The sequence below is a fragment of the Nicotiana tabacum genome, chromosome 7 (assembly GCF_000715075.1).
Source record: "Nicotiana tabacum cultivar K326 chromosome 7, ASM71507v2, whole genome shotgun sequence".
Classification (NCBI taxonomy): domain Eukaryota; kingdom Viridiplantae; phylum Streptophyta; class Magnoliopsida; order Solanales; family Solanaceae; genus Nicotiana; species Nicotiana tabacum.
The window spans coordinates 148,941,069-148,961,145 of NC_134086.1; the positions used below are offsets into that span (position 1 = coordinate 148,941,069).

A 20,077-nucleotide genomic window follows, 5' to 3' on the forward strand; every position below is an offset into this window, starting at 1 on the left:
AGATCTACCGTATAAACTCTGAATAAATGCAAAACAGGCACCATTTTGTTCTTCTTCCCTCTAATTTGTAACAGAAAGATCTTCTCCACCCCCCAAATCTTGCCATTCAAGATTATTTGTCTGAACTTATTCGAAGATAAATTCTGGGCAGCGGGGTTGAAAGATGTGGAGTTCAATTGAGAATTTTAAGGAGAATCTCAATAGGATCGCTCTTGAAATTCACGACGACGAGGACGACGAAGAAGAGCTTTCCGTTCACAGTTCAGGTGATCCACCGGAGAATAATTCGATATCTGATCGGAGAATTTCTAGAAGCTTCGGTCGTTCCAAATCGCCGACATATCATTCCCCAATTGCCAATGGTTTCGGTTCTGCTCACAACCCAGAGGTATTTTAGAAAATATCTATTTATTATTAAGTATCAGAATGTAATGAGCCTGAATAGAGGATTCAATAGGGCTCGAACTTGTGACACACGTCTACCACACAATTAACCCAGTATTACCTGATAGAGGGTCGGCTTTTGAATTTAAAAAATGGAGGACTAAGTAGGTTTAGTTATTTACACATTGTGTAAAGTTGATAATCTTGAGTTTGCTTTATATTGGGCGAGACTCTATCCATGTGAGCTTCACTAGCATGGACTGTCCAGAGTTAGGATAAAGGAGAGCTGTGATAGGTTGGCGACTAAATGTGAATATAGTCTAACTGTATGAATTTGTAACGATGTCTCTACTAGGAAAGTGCTACCTGAATAGGGTGAAACCGCCATAGAGGATTCATATAATCGAGCATAACTAATCTGAGAGTGATCGGGTACAGTGTTATTAAATAAGGCGTGCTTAAGCCTTGAAGCTCAAAAAATCTAAGGGTATGCGCTTCGCCTCACTTAGGCTGCGCTTCAGTATAGGCAAGGCTAAGGCGTGAGCCTCATTGCCCATAAGTTCTATCTTGAATAGAGCAGCACAAAACAATAAATATGATTGGCAAAAGAATATATTATTTCCTAAGGATATCATTATTAATGAAATTGTTACTTATTTCTTGCATAAAATACATTTTTATTTTTTTCTTCGTAGCGCCTTTTTTTTAACTAAAGCCCACACTTTAATTGCGCTTTTTACTTAAATCCCCGATAGACTTGGGGCACTTTGTAATGGTTTTCGCCTTTGACAACACCGGTTGGGTAGTTGATTGAGTGATATTGTGTGTTGCATGAAAGGACATTGGGAGGCCCACAGATGAATGCATTGAGCTGAAAATATGTTCTCATTACATTTTCATGTTATGTTGATGGTTTATATGTTAGTTATTTGAAAGAAGAGATATATAAGCTCGCTAGAAACGGATTGATTGGCGAGGGTAATGTTAGGAGGCTGAATAACGCTCCAAAACCAGATTCTTCTCATTTAAGGCCTCTTTTTTGTATTATTGGGTTGTCGTGTATTAGATAATTAAAAATAAATTATCGACTAAGAACATTCAATTTCATCGGAGGTTATGATAGCTTTAAAGTTGGGTTGTTTTGTTACTTTAGTGATTCTAAAACTGATTCAGGTAGTAAATATTGATACGTAAGGCGAGATAATGCAGACAAAATGTTGCGATAGATCTAAAGTTGGATTATTTGTCACTTTCTTTAAATAAGTAATGGTATATTTTTTATAAATGTTGCAACAGCACTAAGATAGTGCATCAAAAGTTCACATGTTGTGCAAGGCCTCAATCATCTCTAACAGGGAATCCACATCATTAACAAAGGCAGGCTGCACCAAAAGCTAGCAAAAAAATGCATCTATGTTTAAGGCTATGTATGTTGCTATGTTTGCCTTCAGAAATTCTGTTGTTCTTTCAGAGAAGATGATTTTGTCACTTATAACCTGATTTAGTATAAAATATATTTTGATGAGTAGGTGAAAAAATGCAGAGAAAATGTTAAGTGCTGATGTGCTGTCTTTAGTTGCATTAGATTATATGTCCTAGCTGTTATCTTTAGATGCTATTTCATCAGAGTTCTTGGTAGTTTTTGATTAGTTGGGTCCCAAAGCGGGTGCCAAACGCCGGGTAGGAAACAAAAAAGAAGAAGAAAATAACCTTTTCCTTTCAATGTTGTTACGATTAGTTAATTCAATAGATTGACAAGACAATTTACTCTAGTTGAGGAAAGGACAGGGCTGAAATGAATAAAAACAACAACAACTATGCCTTAGTCCCAAACAAGTTGGATCGGCGATATGAATCCTCATTTCTTTCTGTAAGCTCAACTCATATCATCATCATTACCAAAAAGATGAAATGAGTACATTTATGTTAAAAAAGATAACTTTCCTTGGAGTCTAATTTTGTTGTGGCAAGAATTGAATTTCAGGGGACCTTTGGTTGTTTAAAAGTTCTTTGTCCTGTTCCATAAGGTGGCATGTAATTAATTGGGCATGTTTGATTTGCTTGTGTTGCAGATAGAGAAATACAAAATTGAAATTAAGAGACTTAAAGAATCTGAGGCTGAAATCAAGGCACTGTCAGTTAATTATGCAGCTCTATTGAAAGAAAAAGAGGTAAAGTTTTTTTTTTCCTTCAGCTTGACATGATATCTTATACAGTAGTTGGGCAAGTTTCAGAAGTGATGTCATGCTTGTGACTTCAAATTCTTATTGGTGTTCCGAATTATTAAATCTTCCTTACTTGAATTTGATGGTCCGAGACAGCCCATTCGAACCCAACGGGACATTGCTGAGGGGATCAATGTAATGCAATATCTTCTTCAGGAAGAAAATAATCATGATATTGTTTCTTGCTTAGAAAAAATGATCCCATATACTGTGGTGACTATTTTGATGTTCGAGTTTTGGCTAAATCCATCTCTATTGTTTCTCTCTAACTTTAACTACTTCTTAAAATATCTTATTTAATAGAAAAACATCCTTTAAATTTTCCAGAACAGAACAAAACCATCCTTATGTTAAGTTGTCCTTCCACTTATAATGGAGCTTGTTGTTTTTCACGTGCTACTCCTCCTTTTTCTTTTTCTTTTTGGTCGTGTTTTTCCAACAAACCCTTCATTTCATTCGTTCCGTCCATAAACGAATAAAAACCTGCCCCGGGTTTAGTTCAAGTGGCATTGGTTGAGGGACTTATGACTTAGGTCAGAAATTCGAGTCTGTTCCGTGCAAACTAAGCATGGTATTTACATGGAGAAGGGTAGAGGAGCGAGTCCACTATCCCTGAGTTTCGAAGGCTGCGGTTGGTCCTAAGGTTTGGCCACACACAGATTTCTCAATCATCAAAAAGAAAAAACCTCACTTCTTGCTTAAAACACTGTTGGAAGTACTCCTTGGCCGAAACTTAAAAAAAGGTTCCTCTTTGCAAGTATATAGAATTACAACCAAATATACAATGTAGCTTAAACCAAATTGAATAATTTTCATTCCACAGATAAAAATTGTTTGAAAATAGGGGTTTTGACTGATTAATGATGAAAAATTTGAGGAAGGGAAATAAAGAAAGAAAAAGCACATGATAGGAGGAATAACTTACAATTCAATTGCTGGAGAATGAGATCGGAAGGATGACCGAATAAAAGACGGGAGATGAAGATTCTTTGGAAGAACGGAGGAGCCATTGGAGGAAGGCCCTTTCTCTGTGAGCAATTTGATCTTTTCATGAACTTTTGTGAGGGAAGTTAGCAATATCTGATGCACATAAAAGAGTTATGATTTGGCTGCAGAATCCAGGAAGATTAGGAATCCTCTATTTATTTCATGCCAAAATCGAATATTTCTATAGGCATTTCAATCAAAATAGCAAATAGCCCTCCACAAGTCTCTCCAATGGGAAACCAAGACACCAATTTTCTTGTAGGGTTGCATGGATGTAGTCCTTGTGGGATCTGCATGAGTGACATACGATGGACATTTCACTGCTGCCTTCAGCAATAACATCACCTAATTCCCTCTAATTTAATTCCTTCTTATCTCTTTCTCTTCTAATTTAGTGATTTAGGCAGTCCATGAATAGATAACACAACCAGCAGTATATCCACCTACTTGGAGAGTAACGCAGTCTTCTTTCTGAGTTCGTCATTGAAGGATGAAGCCAGGGAAAATCTTAGCTCTATTCTCATTATGTAGTCAACTACCTAGAATTTAACTATCTCTTGCGTTTCCATTTCTTGGCTTTCATATTTCTCTCGCTGGAGGAAGGCCTTAGGATGGCTGTTTTCGGTGTTCTTTTAAAGAAAGAAGGAAGTGTTTGTCTGGAAAAAGAAAGCAACGGGTAGTTACATGAAAAACAATAAGCTCCATTAGAAGCGGATGAAAAAATTTAAGGGGGATGTTTTTGGTTAGTTTTGTAGAACTTAAAGGATGTTGTCTATTAATTGAAATGTTATGAGAATGTCATTAAGGTTGGGGTGGCTCAATAGCGATGATTTTGGTCAAAAATTCTTTGATGTTCCATAAACATGTGTATTTGAAAATCATGATCTTCAATTGTCTGGGGACACTTATTTCCGTGCCTTTTGCTGTAAAATTTTGTTATACTTTTACAACTTGAAAAGTCACTTCTGCAGGATCAAATTTCAAGGTTAAATGAAGAAAATGGATCGTTGAAGCAAAGTCTACAATCGAGTTCTTCCTTGAGTGCATCTAGAAACATGCATAAGGTAGTTATTCCATAAATAAAGCTTTTTATTTAATAATTATTTCTGTTACCTTTTTTTAATCAAGCATAATTATTCTGTTGCTTATATATTTAATGATTTTCTGGCTATCCATACAGTTGATGGATTTTAAGTGATTGTGTGATTACAGCTTGTTGCTGAAAACATTGTTATGTTACCTTTTATTCTGGAGATGAAGATATAGAATGGTCTGTGTTAAATGTCTCTCTATAGCCTTGGTGTTGCTTATCTCCCCACCCTCAGTCAAAAATATCCTCTGTATTAAAAAGCTCACATGATGTTTACCTACAAAGGTTTCTATGAAAGTAATGCACCATTTTGAGAATGGTGAGTAGTGCTAATTATGAGGTGCTAGTCTTTAGGAATACGCGATGCGCGTGTACCCCACCTTAATAAATAAAAATCTATTTATAATTATATTAATTATGTTAAAAATTGTGTTGAGTTTAAACAAAAATCCTAGTATTTGTTTAGTTTCATTTATTGACTATCTTATTAATTTTCATAAAGTATTACTATTAGACATATGCTTTATAGCTTTTTTATATGGCTGAAAAGAACTTTGTTACAATATTAGTGTCTGTATTATAGAGTTCGATATACCAAGCAACTTATATGTAATGCTGGGAAAAATCTGTGCATGCATAACGTGCATACATCCCGTATCGAAAAGTATAACATTCTTAATAATCAAAATAAATTTATTAAAAACAGTTTAAATTCTTGAACATAATAAGAATATTGATCTTATTTAACTAACTCAATAAAGCAAGAACCTTGACCTAAAATTCCTTGGGAGCCTAATTATATTAATTGCTCGCAACAAATATTCTAGTCCTTCTCCAACCTTTATACTTATTTCCGGAAATAACTTGAAAAATCAAGCCTGAATATCGTGAGTCTGCTAAGTTCTAACTTCTAAGAAGATGTAGAGTCATTTTTAACACGAGGAATATTAGAATTATGACCACATGAAATAACTCTTTAAGCTTCTTTCCTACAAATGTATCTTCGTTACCGTTCCTTCTATACTAATATCTCATAGAAACTACTAATCACTATTTATTTCTAGACATAACGACAAATATGTTATTTTGTAGAGAAGATATAATGATATTGCTTAAGAATTATAACTTGTCTCCTAATGCCAGCATTTATATTCTTCACGTTTAGATGTATATAAGTATTTAGTGTTTTTTAGCGATTTATATAAGGTAAAATTTTAAATAATTCTAAATTCCAAAATATTAGCACTTCTCCTAAATCTACATGGAGTTGAAAATGCGAGAACTCTAGAACGGGAAGGAATTAAAAAATTAAATTCCTAAATATTAGGAAAATAATTAAATATTTATTCCTAAATATTAGGAAAACAATTAAATATTTATTTTTAAATATTAGAAAAATAATTAAATAGCTATCCTAAATATTAGAAAAATAATTAAATGACTATTCCCAAATATTAGAGAATTAATCAATTGACTATTTTGCTCAATGAAATTCTATTTTAAAAGGGTAAAAAAGACAGAATAACATTTCGTAAGGGGTTTCGTGCTTTTAATATGGTATATATAGATATCGGTGGATGGCCAAATATACCCCTCTACTTTCGGATATTGTTTACATTTAACCTTCGTTATACTATTTGGGCAAATATACCCCTACCATTATGCTATCCAGCCAAATTTACCCCTACCATCAGCAAACTTTTAAAAATTACCCTTGATCTGCTAAGTAATCCAAAATCTCTCAATTTTTTTTTATTTTTTTTAAATTGCTTGTTGTTCTTGCTCCACTATTTTCAAAAATTACTATTGATGTGGATGCTAAAGATACTAGACTATACAAATTATTCATGGACATTTTTAATTACTAATGTACCCACTTCTATTCTTGTAATAATGGATGTAATTGGTTTAAAATTTTATTATTTTTTAACCATATACATACCATAGAATTCAATGGGTCTATTTATTGTGTATTAGATGCAACTGATCATCATATATGTACATGTATATTCGAATATATTTTGTTATTCTCTGGTTAGTATAGTTCGATCGACTAACTTAAGAGCGCACAATGCGTAGGCATTGATTAAAGCAAAGTTGAATTCGACAATGTGAATTCACCAAGGAACTTCAACTTCTATCACTAATACTTGAGGTCTCCATATGTTTGGTGCAACGAATTCATTAAAGTTGGGATCTTGTAAATACTTTTGGAATTTAGACAAGCTACCTAATTTAGATTCTTCAATTTACCATACTTTGTTTACTAACCGTTGTATTATTTTAATATTTCTTTCTCTTATTTTTTTTTTCAATTAAGAAAGCAGGTAAATGCCAATTATTTCAAAAATAATGGATCAAGAAGAAGAATAAGTGACTTAATTAAAATGATTTGGGAGATTCTAGATCACCTGAAGGACTGAGGGGTAATTTTTAAAAGTTTACTGATGGTAGGGATAAATTTAGCTGGATAATATTACGGTAGGAATAAATTTGGCTGGATAGTATAACGAAGGTTAAATGTAAACAATATTCGAAAGTAGAGGGGTATATTTGGCCATTTTCCCTAATATTTTTTTACAAATGTTGTCTGCACCTGATGTTATCTGGGTTTGTTTAGGGGAGCAATGATCAATCTCCAAACCGTCAAAGTAAAGCTATTGTTAACCGTTCCTTTGGAAGCCGAGCAAACAATGGGTTTTCTTTGAAGCAGGATGGACTAAGCAATGGAACCAGTTTTGGCAATGAAAAGGTAAACAACCTACCAGTTCTCCCCCGTTTTAATGAGCTACTTTTCAGGTCAGCCTTTCATGTGGGCGTTTAGAATATTGCCCATTGTCATCCCCGGGGCTTTGATCAAGTGGTAAGAGCGCAACGCGTGATGTGTGATTTAGGCACACTTCACGTGTTTCTTTTGTTTGCCACTGACAAAAAATCTGATATTTAAGTAGGATGGTTAGATTTAATGTCCACTTTAAACAATAAAAAGAAGGCTGAATACATACAGAGACACTTAAAGTTGGCACAATTTTTCATTTAGACACCTGAACTTAGGGGTGTTCCTAATGAGCACGTACATTACACGAACTTTGTTCCAATTAGACACTCTTTTGACTATTAGTGAAACTTACAAAGTGTGTGCAATACACTCGCTGCTGATGTGTCGAATGACGAATAAAATGAGGACATATATCTTTTTGAGTTAAAAAAAAAAGGAAAAACTATGTTAAATCTATTTAATGTGTGTTCTTGGTGTTCTTCACTATCTCCTCCAAATTTGTTATAACTTAATCTAAAGATTCTCCAAGACGACCCGAAGGCAACCCCAACATTAATTTCACAATCTTTCATCAAATCAAGTAACCCATTTTAAACTTTCAAGCTTTTTAAAGAACCCATTAATGGTGTTTCGATTTGAAATGAAGAACTCGGACTCATTTTAGTTTTAATCAATAGGGGGCTGCTCCTGAAGAAGAGTGACGCTGGAGATGAATGGGGTGAAGAAGAAGGGTTCGGCGATGGGATTAGAGAGGAGGGTGGCAGAGGATTTGGTGGCGATGAAATTTTCAGCTATAAGACAAGTAGTAACTGGTGAAAGCTAGGTGCAGAAATACTCTAAGGCTGCAACAGTCAAATAAATGGGGCGCCATTCTTGTTGTGTGAAGCAGTACCCATTAATTGCTTTAATCTTCAATTGGATTGGATATGAGTAGTGACACTGATAAAGAAGAAGGAAATGGTGAAAGTGGAGGAGGCAATGGTGGTGGCCATAAAGAAGAAGAAGAAGGAAATAAAAAAGACAAAAAAAGAAGAAAAAATCTGTTTTTTGGGCTCTTCACGCGCCTACATTGGGTGAAACTCACTCTATGTGCCAACTCAGCAGAAAGTGCCTAATTGGAACAAAGTTCATGTAATGTACGTGCTCATTAGAAACACCCCCAAGTTCAAGTGTCTAAATGAAAAATCGTACCAACTTTAAGTGTCTCCATATGTATTCAGCCTAAAAAGAATAATGTCCATTATCATGGAGAGGAAGGACTCATTGCTTTGCACAACAGTCGAGTTGTGCTGTTGTATTGTGACAAAACATGCCTCATACTGTAGAGAGTTGCTAAAGGTAAATATTTGCATTCTTTATGCTTGTTGGACATTAGTAGCCAAAATTTATGATCTGCTTTTACACTAACATTATGTCCTTGAAAGGGCTAAATATGTTCCACTTAACATCAAGTAGGTTAACTCATATCTTATAAGCTTAGCAAATTACACTAGGATATTTGATTGGGGATAAGGAGAGCAATTTACAAGATTCAATGTCCTTTACTTGTCCCTTTCGCAGGCACTAGTGCTAAATAAAAGAGGTTTCGCAAATATAATGAGTAACAACACTTGGCTTTATTTCTTTTCTAGTTCCTTTTTTGTCCCTTATTACTGATTCTAGCTTTGATTAAGAAACTTTACTGAAATATGTTAATTCTTTTAGGAGCTTGCAGACTTGCTTGAAGAGAAAAATAAATCCCTGTCAGCCATGCAGGCATCTCATGAGTTGCAGTTAAAAAAACTGGAAATGGAGCTTAATAAAGAACGGACCGAGCTGGCAAATATGCAAACTAGGTTACAAGGTATTTAACTACTTATGAATATGGCTGTTATAATTTTCAAACGGTTCAATTGATATGCAGTCTGAAACCACTTCCATTTTTAGAGGAGCAGAAGCTGAGCTCGACTTTCCAACAAGAGCTGAACTCTTTAAAAGTAGACAAGGATAAAGTGAGTGCTAACCTTGTGCTTTTTATGTATTGATGCATAGTGGCCTTGTGACATCCTATAGTCATAATTTGATAGGGTAATATATTTCAGTATTCAACTTCTGAAGTTTTTCTATTTAATAAGTGTTTTTATATTTTTACTGTTTCTTTTTTTTCATTTTTATTGCCATTTGATGGTTTGATCTTATCTGATCTCACTGGAGCATATCAGGTGTCTCACTAGTATCTTGGTTAGCTTGGCCTTTGAGTTGTTTATCAGCAGTCACTATACTTGGTAATAATCCATCAATCAATCAAAGACAAATTAGAGTTGGTCACCTTCACAAAGATGTTTTAGCATATCTAGATGTACATCTTCATGAAAGATTTACTGTGTTTAAATTATATAATTGGAGGCTGTTCATTAAAGAGAGAAAATTATGTGACTGGAGGCTGGCTATGTACCTTGACATCTAGTAGAGTATACCAATATCTTTTGTCGTCTTTGTATCTTCTCGTACTGCGTAACATAAACGTTTTGGTAGTCCAATAAATATTCACACACGACAGGATGAGCAAGCACGTGTATAACCCAATTTTTCTTGCTTCGCTAAACATTATTGTACTCTGTGCTAAGTTGTGGTCATGGTCTTTGACTTCTCTTTTCTGCATGCCTTACTGAATCCAGCTTCCGCTGTCGTACTGGTATAATTTCCTTTTCTCTGTAAATTGCATCTCAGATGGCTGTGGAGATGACAAATATTCGTGCTGAGCTATCTCATAAAGTATCTGAATTAAAACAGTTGCAAATGGAGCTTCATGAAAGAGATAACGATGAATCAAATGAAGCAATAGACGGTTTGAGAAGAGTTATAGAAACACTGCAGAAAGAGAACAGTCATCTTAAGGTTAGTGTTGTGGCATAATAGATCCTTAGTGACTTTCCGATGATATGTGCATTAATATCTTTTGCTGTGATTTATGAGTCTCTTCCTCTTTGCATATGGCACTGAGAAATTTCAAATGCTTTTTGTAGTTTCTTCATCCTCAATATAAACTAGCAAATATTGAAGTGAGACATGCCTTGACATTCTCTCTTGCAGAATGAGAAAGATAAATTAGAAGCTTCAGCAGCTGGTGCTTCTTCAGCTGATAGAAGTAACATCAATGGTTTAACTGAGGTGGGTTTGTTTCGTAACTTTTGGACTCACTCTTTCAACTTTTTTGGTATAAACTTTCTTCAATACCTTTCTGCCTAATTTTTTTTTAAACTATATGTACTGTCTAATCTACAATTTTATTTTAGAAGGTGCATCCTTTGGAGGTATTTCCTGAAAAGGAAGAAATGAAGAGGTCGTTGCAAAATTTGGAGAATGAATTGAAGGAAACACGCCGGGAAAGGGACAAAGCACTGCAAGAACTGAAACGTCTTAAGCAGCATTTACTTGAGAAGGTTAACTAATACTTAATGAGTGTACCTTATTTGAGCTGCTAGAGGGGAATTCAGGAGGTTTTCTCTTTTTTTTTTTTTTTTTTTTTTGGTGTCATTTTCTCTATACAGTACTGTTAATCGATAGCAGTGCAGACTGCAGAGCGTCTTTGCTGATTTGGCTTTTTCTGGCTGGACTCAGATTTGTTGTAGATGTCAGATCATCTTTTTATATTCTAATCCTGTTTACATCCATGAATTCATGTTGTTATAGGATATTAATTGTTGAATATCCCTCATCGGTTTGGGATGGGAGTATTGGACTCTTTATATGGTCCAGGGCGATCCTCACTTCATGCGTTAGCTTTTGAGGTTGAGTTAGGCCCAAGGTTCTATTTCTTTATCATGGTATCAGAGTCAAGTCAATCCCAATTCTTCATTTACCCGATATTGAGCTCCGTCTTATATTGTTCACGCTCCGGTTGCCAGGCCTGGTGGTGGTGGGGGAGGGGGGTTGAATATACCACATTGGTTGGAGATGGGAGTATTGGACTCTTTATATGGTTTTGGGAAATCCTCCCCTTATAAGCTAGCTTTTGGGGTTGAATTAGGCCCAAGGTCCATTTCTTTATCATTAATGTGAATGGAGTATGTATACTTTTACCCACATTGCTGTTTGAGTCTTCAGCCCTCACTGGACTTATTCTTTTTCTTGTTAAGTTTTTCCCTCATCTGGTCTAGTGACCTCCATATTAGCTTTCATCATAGTGTACGGGTTTCTTCGTTTTCTTCACCACGTTGAGGAGTGACTTTTTATCAACTGGAAATTAACCATTAATCTGTTATCAACTTATGTCTCATTATTGTTCTAGATACATGTCATGTTATAATCGATTTAACTTTGTATTCATTTATCTGTATTTGTGGATGATGATTTAGTCTCTCCTAGTTAACTTAGTTTAGAGTAGTGCAAATTAACATCCAATGTGACACTATTTCTTAATTACTGGGATGTTGTGTATGTCTTAACGCTATATTGTTACTGTAATGAATATATGTGAGTGAAATTGGGATAAGCCTTCTAGGGCGAAGTAGAAGATAGTCATTCATGCTGCTGTGCTTGCAGGAAATGGAAGAATCAGAAAAGATGGATGAAGACAGCCAGATAATTGAAGAACTACGTCAAAATATCGAATATCAACGAGCTCAAATACTGCAGTTGGAAAAAGCTATTAAGCAAGCAATTGCAAGTCAAGAAGATGTCAAAACCCTTAATGATAATGAATTAAAGAAGTCGAAGGATACAGTCAACGAGCTAAATAAAAAACTAGCCAACTGTTTGAGCACAATAGAAGCCCAAAATGTTGAAGTCCTTAACCTACAAACTGCACTTGGCCAATACTATGCCGAGATTGAAGCCAAGGTAATTCTATTTTTATCTATTCTCCCTGTCCCGTGAAGAGGGGGGCTCTGGTATGGTAGTATCTTTCTAGTATGCTGCAAAACAAACAGATAATTCTCTGAAACCAATTTTTCTTTCTAATTTATGCATTATTTTTGCATTTACAATTTGATATGTCCAGGAACGCGTTGGAGAAGAATTGGTAGCGGCAAAGGAGGAATCACATAAACTTTCAGGGCTTTTGAAGGTATATCCCATTTTGCTGCCCGGTTGCTTATGTTCTCAATGTGTTCCTAGAATAGAGTAAATTATTTTTTCGAGTACATCTATTTGAATGAAAGCTTGGTTAATTCATATCTTCATGCAGTGTTCTTATACTATGACTTAACATGGTATTTTATTTTGAAAACTAGAAGGAATTTTTGGAGGACCTTCTTTAGCAAATATATGTTTATGCACTAAAAGCTTTTTTTAAATAATAATTCGAAGATATAATGACTCACAAGGGCCGCCAAAGAAAAGGGAATTACGAATAGTCCAGATCCAAAAGGAACCAGATTTCCCTCTCGTTTTTATGTGCTGGATCTTCAGACTTAGCTGATAAACAATATTAGCTGTAATAATCCAATAGACTCACAAAAGAAAGAAGATAAAATTCCACAGGTCCAAAGTAATCTTTTGGTGAGGCAGTAGATGATTTATTGCATGAAAGTTACACGTTGAAGCACTTAGTGATAAAGAAGTTTGCTCTCTTCCACAATCTATCAATAGAAGAAGCGACATTGAGCTCCTTAAACCTGGCTGAAATGCCACTTCATTTGGAACCGTACAACAATAAACTTCCAATGAACATTAGTACTAGCTTTATGGCTGATACTGTTGTGATACTGTTGTAATAAGACCTGACAAAAAAGTGCATCCTCTGTCACGCCCCAAACCTGAAGAGGCGTGGCCGGCACCCGGTGCCATACTCGGCCCGAGCGTACCACTCTATAACTGTGAACTCTAGAGGGGTAACCCTCAACTTAGGTCGATGAGGCCATAATCTGAATCATCTGAAATAACGTCTACAACCAGCAATACCAAACTAAACATCTACATAGGGCTGGTAAAGCCACAATACTGATATAAAAATGTACAGGACTCGTCTACAAGCCTTTAGGGATAACTGAACTCTATCATGATCGGGACAGGGCCTCGACCTACCCATCAAACCTGTATATATCAAATGGACTCTAAGGTATAGACCTGGTAACTCCAAGGAAGTGGAGCTTACCAACCAAGCTGATGTTTGACTTTGTCTACCAGGAGGGTCTATCCAGCTGTCTATCAGGACCTGCAGGCGTGAAATGCAACGTCCCTAGCAAAAGGGACGTCAGTACGAAATAATGTACCGAGTATGTAAGGCAACAGAATAACTGAAAGCTGAAACTGAACTGAAAATATAATAACTGAAAGTACCTGGGCATCAAATATAATTTGAAGATATGCTTACCTATTGATACTGACTCATCTCTCTCAATATAGTAAGTAAAATAGCTATCCGGCCCTATAAGGCTCGGTATGTGTAATTTCTCTGCCGTAGTAGGCTCGCTCATAGGCGCTCGACCATACTAGGCTCTGTATCTCGGCCATCTGGACTCGCTCATGGGCGCTCAGCTACAGTAGGCTCAGTATATAACTTATCATCTGATCAGAGGTTACCCAATAGGGGCCTGCCCATCGATTATAGCTCGATGGTTGTAAAAGTACTGTAATACTGTATATACAGAGCTTGACTGAAAGAAGGCAAAACTAAACTGAAGATGAAGTCCTGATAAGGGAGAATAATACTGGAACTTATGAGATTAGGATAATGTATATAAATTCGGGAGTATGAACTTCTCTTTATGCCTCGTTATCAAACTCATGTAATTACGGGACCATGCCAAAATGAAGAAAGGTTTAACCTTAACATACCGTATCACAATCTTTCCCGTTACCAAGTTGAACTCGCCTTTTAACACCTTAATCTACAACAACGATAATAATACTATCATTAAGTTACGAAAGGTACAACTATCGCACAACGAATGACACACTTATTTTTTATTAAAATGGGCAGTATCTCCCTTATAATCCTTACTTCCTCCAAATTCAAGATAACACCAACACAAGAACACAACAATAACAACATATATACATTATTTTCCAGCCTTATATACACCATAAAATACTGCAAAACAGCCCAACACACCCCAATCTCTTCATACACAAAACGACCACCGTAGTAGTGTCAAACGACCCGAAAGTGTTACGACGAACGACCAGCCCACAACCCTGCATTTATGTGGTGTTTCTCCACACCCGTCCTCCTCCAGAACTCCACAAAACAATAGTAAAACACGCAACCCAACAACACAAAACAGTCTGTTACAAGTGAATAACTCGAATGCACGGCTTCCGATCACCGTCCCGTGAGTTCTTACCAATATAGAACGACTTACCATGCATTTACAACAGAAAAAATGGATGAAAGAGAGCAGTAAACTTACCTAATTTCTTGGATAACTCAACTCCTATCTTGGTTCTTCCAACTCTAGGTTTTACCTGCAATTAGAACTTGAAAGGGAGAGAAAATCAATTAGGGTTTGTGAGAAATTTTTGGGAGGATGTTTGCAGGGGTTTAGGTCTGATTATTGTGTTATGTAATGAGTGTTATATTGCAGAAGATAAGCCCTTAAATTGGGCTCTTTGGCCGACCCGGAATAGCCCCTTTTTGGACTCTCGTTTAAGCAAGTAGGTGACACACCTACTCGTCACCTAGCAGCCTGCGCGGTCTCGCAAAAACGCATATATCCCTCTACTCCGATGTTGTATTGACAAACGGTTTAATGCGTTAGAAAATAGATTCATAGAGCTTCAATTTTATGGGTGGAACACCCCATAACTCTAAGTATATTGGGAGAAAATCGCAGTTATATTTGACCCAAATTTTCAGTACATTTATGAATGTAACTTGTGATGACCTTTTCCAACTTCTGTTCCACAACTGGCTTGACTTCAAAACATAACACACGATTATCATATGACTAAAATAACTCATAACATAATCTCCTTATAATATTAAGCACCCTAGTCTTACCCCAAAAGTACATGTTATAACATTCCCAACTTATTGACTTTCAGCGAAACTTATTTTCTTCAATTCGTTTAGCTTCTAAGCCTTCAAATCCTCTTGGTACTTGGTATTCATGATCATAAATATTTGTAACCTCCACGTTAACATGATTAACTAACTAAAATTTTCAAAGATGATTTCATTTATGAGCTTACATCAATTGACTTACGATGTACTCTTACGTACAAAAACATGAGGTGTAACATCCTCTTTCTCTGCTCCAGAAGATTTTATCGGCAGTACTTGCTGAATAGTGACACTTTGCAACTTTGTGAAACAATTCATTCACCTGCTTCATTCCCCAATCTTAATGCATCGAACAATCCAGTATGGTTTCAAGTGAGAAAATCTGCCACATTTCTGTTCTCTTGTATGTGAATGCTGAAAATAGCAGGAAAGACCGTCTTTAAAAGCTGTAACAACATCAAACATCAAGTTAAAGCAAATTCGCTGGTGAAAATTAAATCTTACTTTCATGGATGACCTGCATAAAGAACTTCTTAAGCTGAAGAAATTGGACTTGTGAACCAATCAAAGTCATCACTGCCATTTTATTTACGATAAGCTTCCTCAAAAATGATCAGGTTCAATAGCAAAAACGCCAAATCCATTCTCTCCTTCAACCTCTGTTAAAGAATGTGAAATCCTTGATGCTAAAACTACCTAAAAGAGTTGAGCTGCCTCGTTTTCTTCCATCAGGCCAGATGGGTACTTCTTTACTCCCTCAACCATCAGAAAGAGTTCCCAATTATTATCACTGGCCATGAAATGGAGAGAAATTGATCGGTTAGAGACTGAAGCTTTAATCAAGATTACTTTATCCTAGACAAGTAGTTCTTCTTCCTAGCAAGTTTCTGTTCGACCTCCTCAACGATAGAGGCTGGCACCTCCTTACTCTTGAACTTGGAATACATAACAGTCAGAATTGAGCAAGGTATGAAACTTGTCAACTAAGGCAGTCCGCAAGTGTCTGGATATTGGTAAAGCATTCCAGGATAAGTTCACACTTGTGGACTCTAATTCAAAGCCTAGGTTTGAACTACACCATAGGTTGGTTTAAGTTTGTCAACTGTCTCAGGTATGGTCACTGAAAATTGAAGTATCATCTCCGAACAACATATGAATTAATCTAGTAGTGAAGTTGTGTAACCTTTATGCTTCATTACTTCCTATAATATCATTGCCCCCAGGAGAGCATTTGAACTGAAGATGTGCTTTATCAAACATCTGATATAACATGAATTAAAACATAAAAAGGAGATCTTTAGCTTTATATGTTTTTTACTTCCTATAATATCATAGGCATACCAATAGCTTGTAATTTTTGCATTGTTAGGGCTAATTTGGGAGCATGGTCATTTGCATAACTTGATCCAACGTTCTCGCTCACTTTTTCTATTATGCTCTTTCTAAAGATGATTTATGCTTCCATCAGGATGCTTACAATGAGTCAGAAACATTCAAGAAGGAGAAAGAAGAGATGTTGGTGAAACTTTCAGACATGGAGAGAAGACTTTCTGAAGGGAAGGGCCGTATAAATAAGCTTGAGCAAGACAATGAAAAGCTACGACGAGCTCTTGAACAGAGCATGACCAGGCTGAATAGGATGTCACTGGATTCTGATAATTATGTTGACAGGTGAGACATTGTCTAACCATGAAAGTTTGGATTTTTATCTCGTATCCTGCATGAGATTTGTCTCATGATTTTAACATTGAAATTATCAGCTATGAAAGCTAAAACACATGTGGGATCATTGTCAACAGTATCTTTTTGCCTGTTCAATTTTTTTCTGCTGAAGTTGGAGATGGGAATAAAATAATACTTACACCTATTTAAATAACCACCTTATCTATGAAGATCATGCCAGTACTTTGAGAAAATTATAGCAGAAAATTTGCCACCACTTCTATTAGTTCGGTACATGGAGACTTTCTAATCATTAGACCTTTTACTTTTGCTGCAAAAATTATACAAGGCAATAGAGGGAAGAATGCTGTCATATGAATCGATAATCTGCTATTTATCTAGTAAGTTTGAAATTAGCCATCGTACTTTCATGAAGTCACATTGATTTTTCATGCATTGGTCATGAAACAGTATTTAGATTCTAGGTTCCTCATTAGTACTTTTGGCATTCCTCCCATGAACATTCTGATTGAACCTCAAATGCTACATCGTGCCTGCTTCTTTCCATAGTCAAAGAAAAGAAGCTCTCTCTGTCCATTTTAAGGCCCTTATCCTATGTCGTCATCTCTCTCCTACTCAGTATAAAATTACCGTTGCTGTAACAGTGCTTACTAGATACCTTACAATAGTTTGAAATATTTTAAACCTCAAATTTTTCATATACAGGCGGATTGTGATCAAGTTACTGGTGACTTACTTCCAAAGGAATCACAGCAAAGAGGTAGGATCATTTGCTTAGTAGTTGAGTCAGGTGAGGGCTTGGGGAATACTTCACCAATTGCACCTGTTAATGCTAGTTGTCGGCTAGTTATTTGTTCGACTTGAACGTTTCAAAAATCTCACCTGGTCGCAAAAACAAAGAATGAAGAAGACAAATCAACCAGAAAACTCACTTTTTATACTAAAGATTCCATCTAGCTGACCCCATAATAATTTGAAGTTTTTAATTAAGGAAGCATAAACGAAGAAGATATGAAACATCTATGCATGTAATGGAGGACCTTGAGAGACTTAATTAAGAGCAAACACATCTTGGTCATAGTGGAAGAATTTAAGATAAATAGAAGGAGAAAGGTTTTTGTTTGACGCATGTATTTATATCTCTCCATCTTTCTAGGTTTTGGATCTTATGGTCCGTATGTTAGGATTCTCTGATGAAGATAAGCAGAGGATAGGCATGGCTCAACAAGGATCTGGTAAAGGTGTCGTCCGGGGTGTCTTGGGTCTCCCTGGACGACTAGTAGGTGGCATCTTGGGTGGAAGTTCAGCACCTTCTAGTACGGCATCTGATCAGGTAAATATCGTGTAAATTTCTGTTCAATAATCATGTGGCTTTGTTTTACTTTATGACATGCCCTGTCAAGTTGAGATTGTCACCTGGAATGGCTATCTAACAGAGATGACATTGGCATGTTACCTTTCCACGGCTCTAGTATTACCATTCATCCAATTTATCAAATTCCAGAAATGGTCTCTGCCATTTCCTTTACTTCTCCATTTTGAATTAATAGACAGAAGTTAATTGAATTTACTTTTACGTTTAAACCTCTTCTTTATGGAACCGTGAAATGAACTTTGTCCTACAACTTGCTGAGGCAAGGCTGTAAGTTAACTTTTGATGTGCTATTTTTAGTGTGCGTTTTTTGTTTTTCCCCCAAGTCCAGCTTCAAGTTGATTAATGTAAGCTTTCATATCATTTTCATGCTACTTGATCTTCACTTATTTGTTCTCTTTTTCATTGTGTTTTAATGTTTCTCTGTATGAGGGGCTTATGTTGTGAATATTTTATTGTTTGCTGGAGAGAAGTGGAGGGTATTCATATTTATTTGGCAGTATATGGAATTCGAATATATCATCAAAGAGCTAGTTTAGTTTCTCCGAACATGTTCTTGTTTACTACTAGTCTAATAAGCTGGCAACCAATGGCATATAGGTTTCCATAAATTTGACATTTTATGCTTTGCTTCTGGACTGTTCATGCAGTCCTTTGCAGATCTCTGGGTTGATTTTCTTCTTAAAGAGACAGAAAGAGAGAAGAGGGAGGCTGCTGAAGCTGGCAACGGAAATGCAGGAGATCAAATCAAGGGATTTCAGGAGGCAATGGGTGCAGATGGAACCATGGCAGAACATAGGTCAAATAGTTCTGATGTTACCTTTATTTCCCCGAGACAACAATCTTCTCCTAAGCATAACCTACCCCCTTTGGCACCACATTCACGGCAAGTTATCTTGCCCCCTGAGCATTCCGATGCCGAGTTCTCAACAGTACCGCTTACCCCATTGGAAACCAATTATCAGATTTCAAGACTACCTAGATACTGACAGCATTGTTGTAATTAAAAATAGGAGGTGGTATATATTTTGCTTCTCCTTGTAATGTTGTAATTGAAATTCTTTTGTTCAATCAATTCTTTCAAAAAAGAACATTTTCTCGAGTCATGTTTACCTTACGGGGAACTGGACCCCTTGATGGAAGGGTGGAAAAAATGAAAAGGAAAAAGAACTGTGGAACATTTAATGTAGTTATGAGGACTCTTGGGTAAGCTGATGGCTGTTCCTAAGCAGGTGCAGATCCATCCTTTTCTGTTGTTACATGTTCTTTATCAGAGACGATTGATAAATGACATACTCACTTTTCTTTGACGGATGGAATCTAATAAAGAATATAATTTGGAAGGGGCTGGCAGTCCCTAGCAGCAGTCCAAAGATAACATAAAATCTGCATTATCTTTCTCGCCGGACATTGACAGCAACGGAAGAGCCTAAGTTTAAACAAGACTAACACCAGTTATGATACGCCTCATATCGAGATCTACTGTTTCAACTCCATTTTCTTCTTGCATTGCCTAAACATCACAATTTCTCATATAAGCAACTAGAAAACAGTTATTTCCACTTGATATCACAAATTAGACTCGACCAACTTAACAGTAACCAAAACACCTGGCAGGCGGCTATGGATC

At 36.2% G+C, this 20,077-nt stretch overlaps 1 protein-coding gene across 4 annotated transcripts; it reads left to right on the forward strand.

Moving 5' to 3' along the window:
• Positions 1-19,625, forward strand: LOC107790059 (golgin candidate 4). Of its 4 annotated transcripts, none has more exons than XM_016611955.2 (15): positions 1-388; positions 2,457-2,555; positions 4,568-4,660; positions 7,307-7,438; positions 9,170-9,308; positions 9,392-9,456; positions 10,175-10,342; positions 10,538-10,615; positions 10,741-10,887; positions 11,990-12,286; positions 12,447-12,512; positions 16,861-17,063; positions 17,781-17,835; positions 18,232-18,408; positions 19,098-19,625. In XM_016611955.2, exons 1-15 carry the CDS (start codon positions 164-166, stop codon positions 19,434-19,436), a joined length of 2,283 nt encoding a protein of 760 aa, XP_016467441.2. In that variant the 5' UTR covers positions 1-163; the 3' UTR covers positions 19,437-19,625. The 4 variants fall into 4 exon arrangements, with proteins under 4 accessions (XP_016467441.2, XP_016467442.2, XP_016467443.2 ...); XM_016611956.2 differs by having other exon boundaries at positions 10,744-10,887; XM_016611957.2 differs by lacking the exon at positions 7,307-7,438 and having other exon boundaries at positions 22-388.
• Positions 19,626-20,077: the final 452 nt, after the last annotated feature.

What these genes read in the sequence shown, in the direction of transcription:
- LOC107790059 (XM_016611955.2), top strand. Translation starts at nt 164, where the DNA reads ATGTGGAGTTCAATTGAGAATTTTAAGGAGAATCTCAATAGGATCGCT. An exon ending in AAGAGAACAGTCATCTTAAG is followed by an intron (nt 10,343 to 10,537) that starts GTTAGTGTTGTG and finishes TCTCTCTTGCAG; the next exon opens with AATGAGAAAGATAAATTAGA. An exon ending in AACTTTCAGGGCTTTTGAAG is followed by an intron (nt 12,513 to 16,860) that starts GTATATCCCATT and finishes TGCTTCCATCAG; the next exon opens with GATGCTTACAATGAGTCAGA.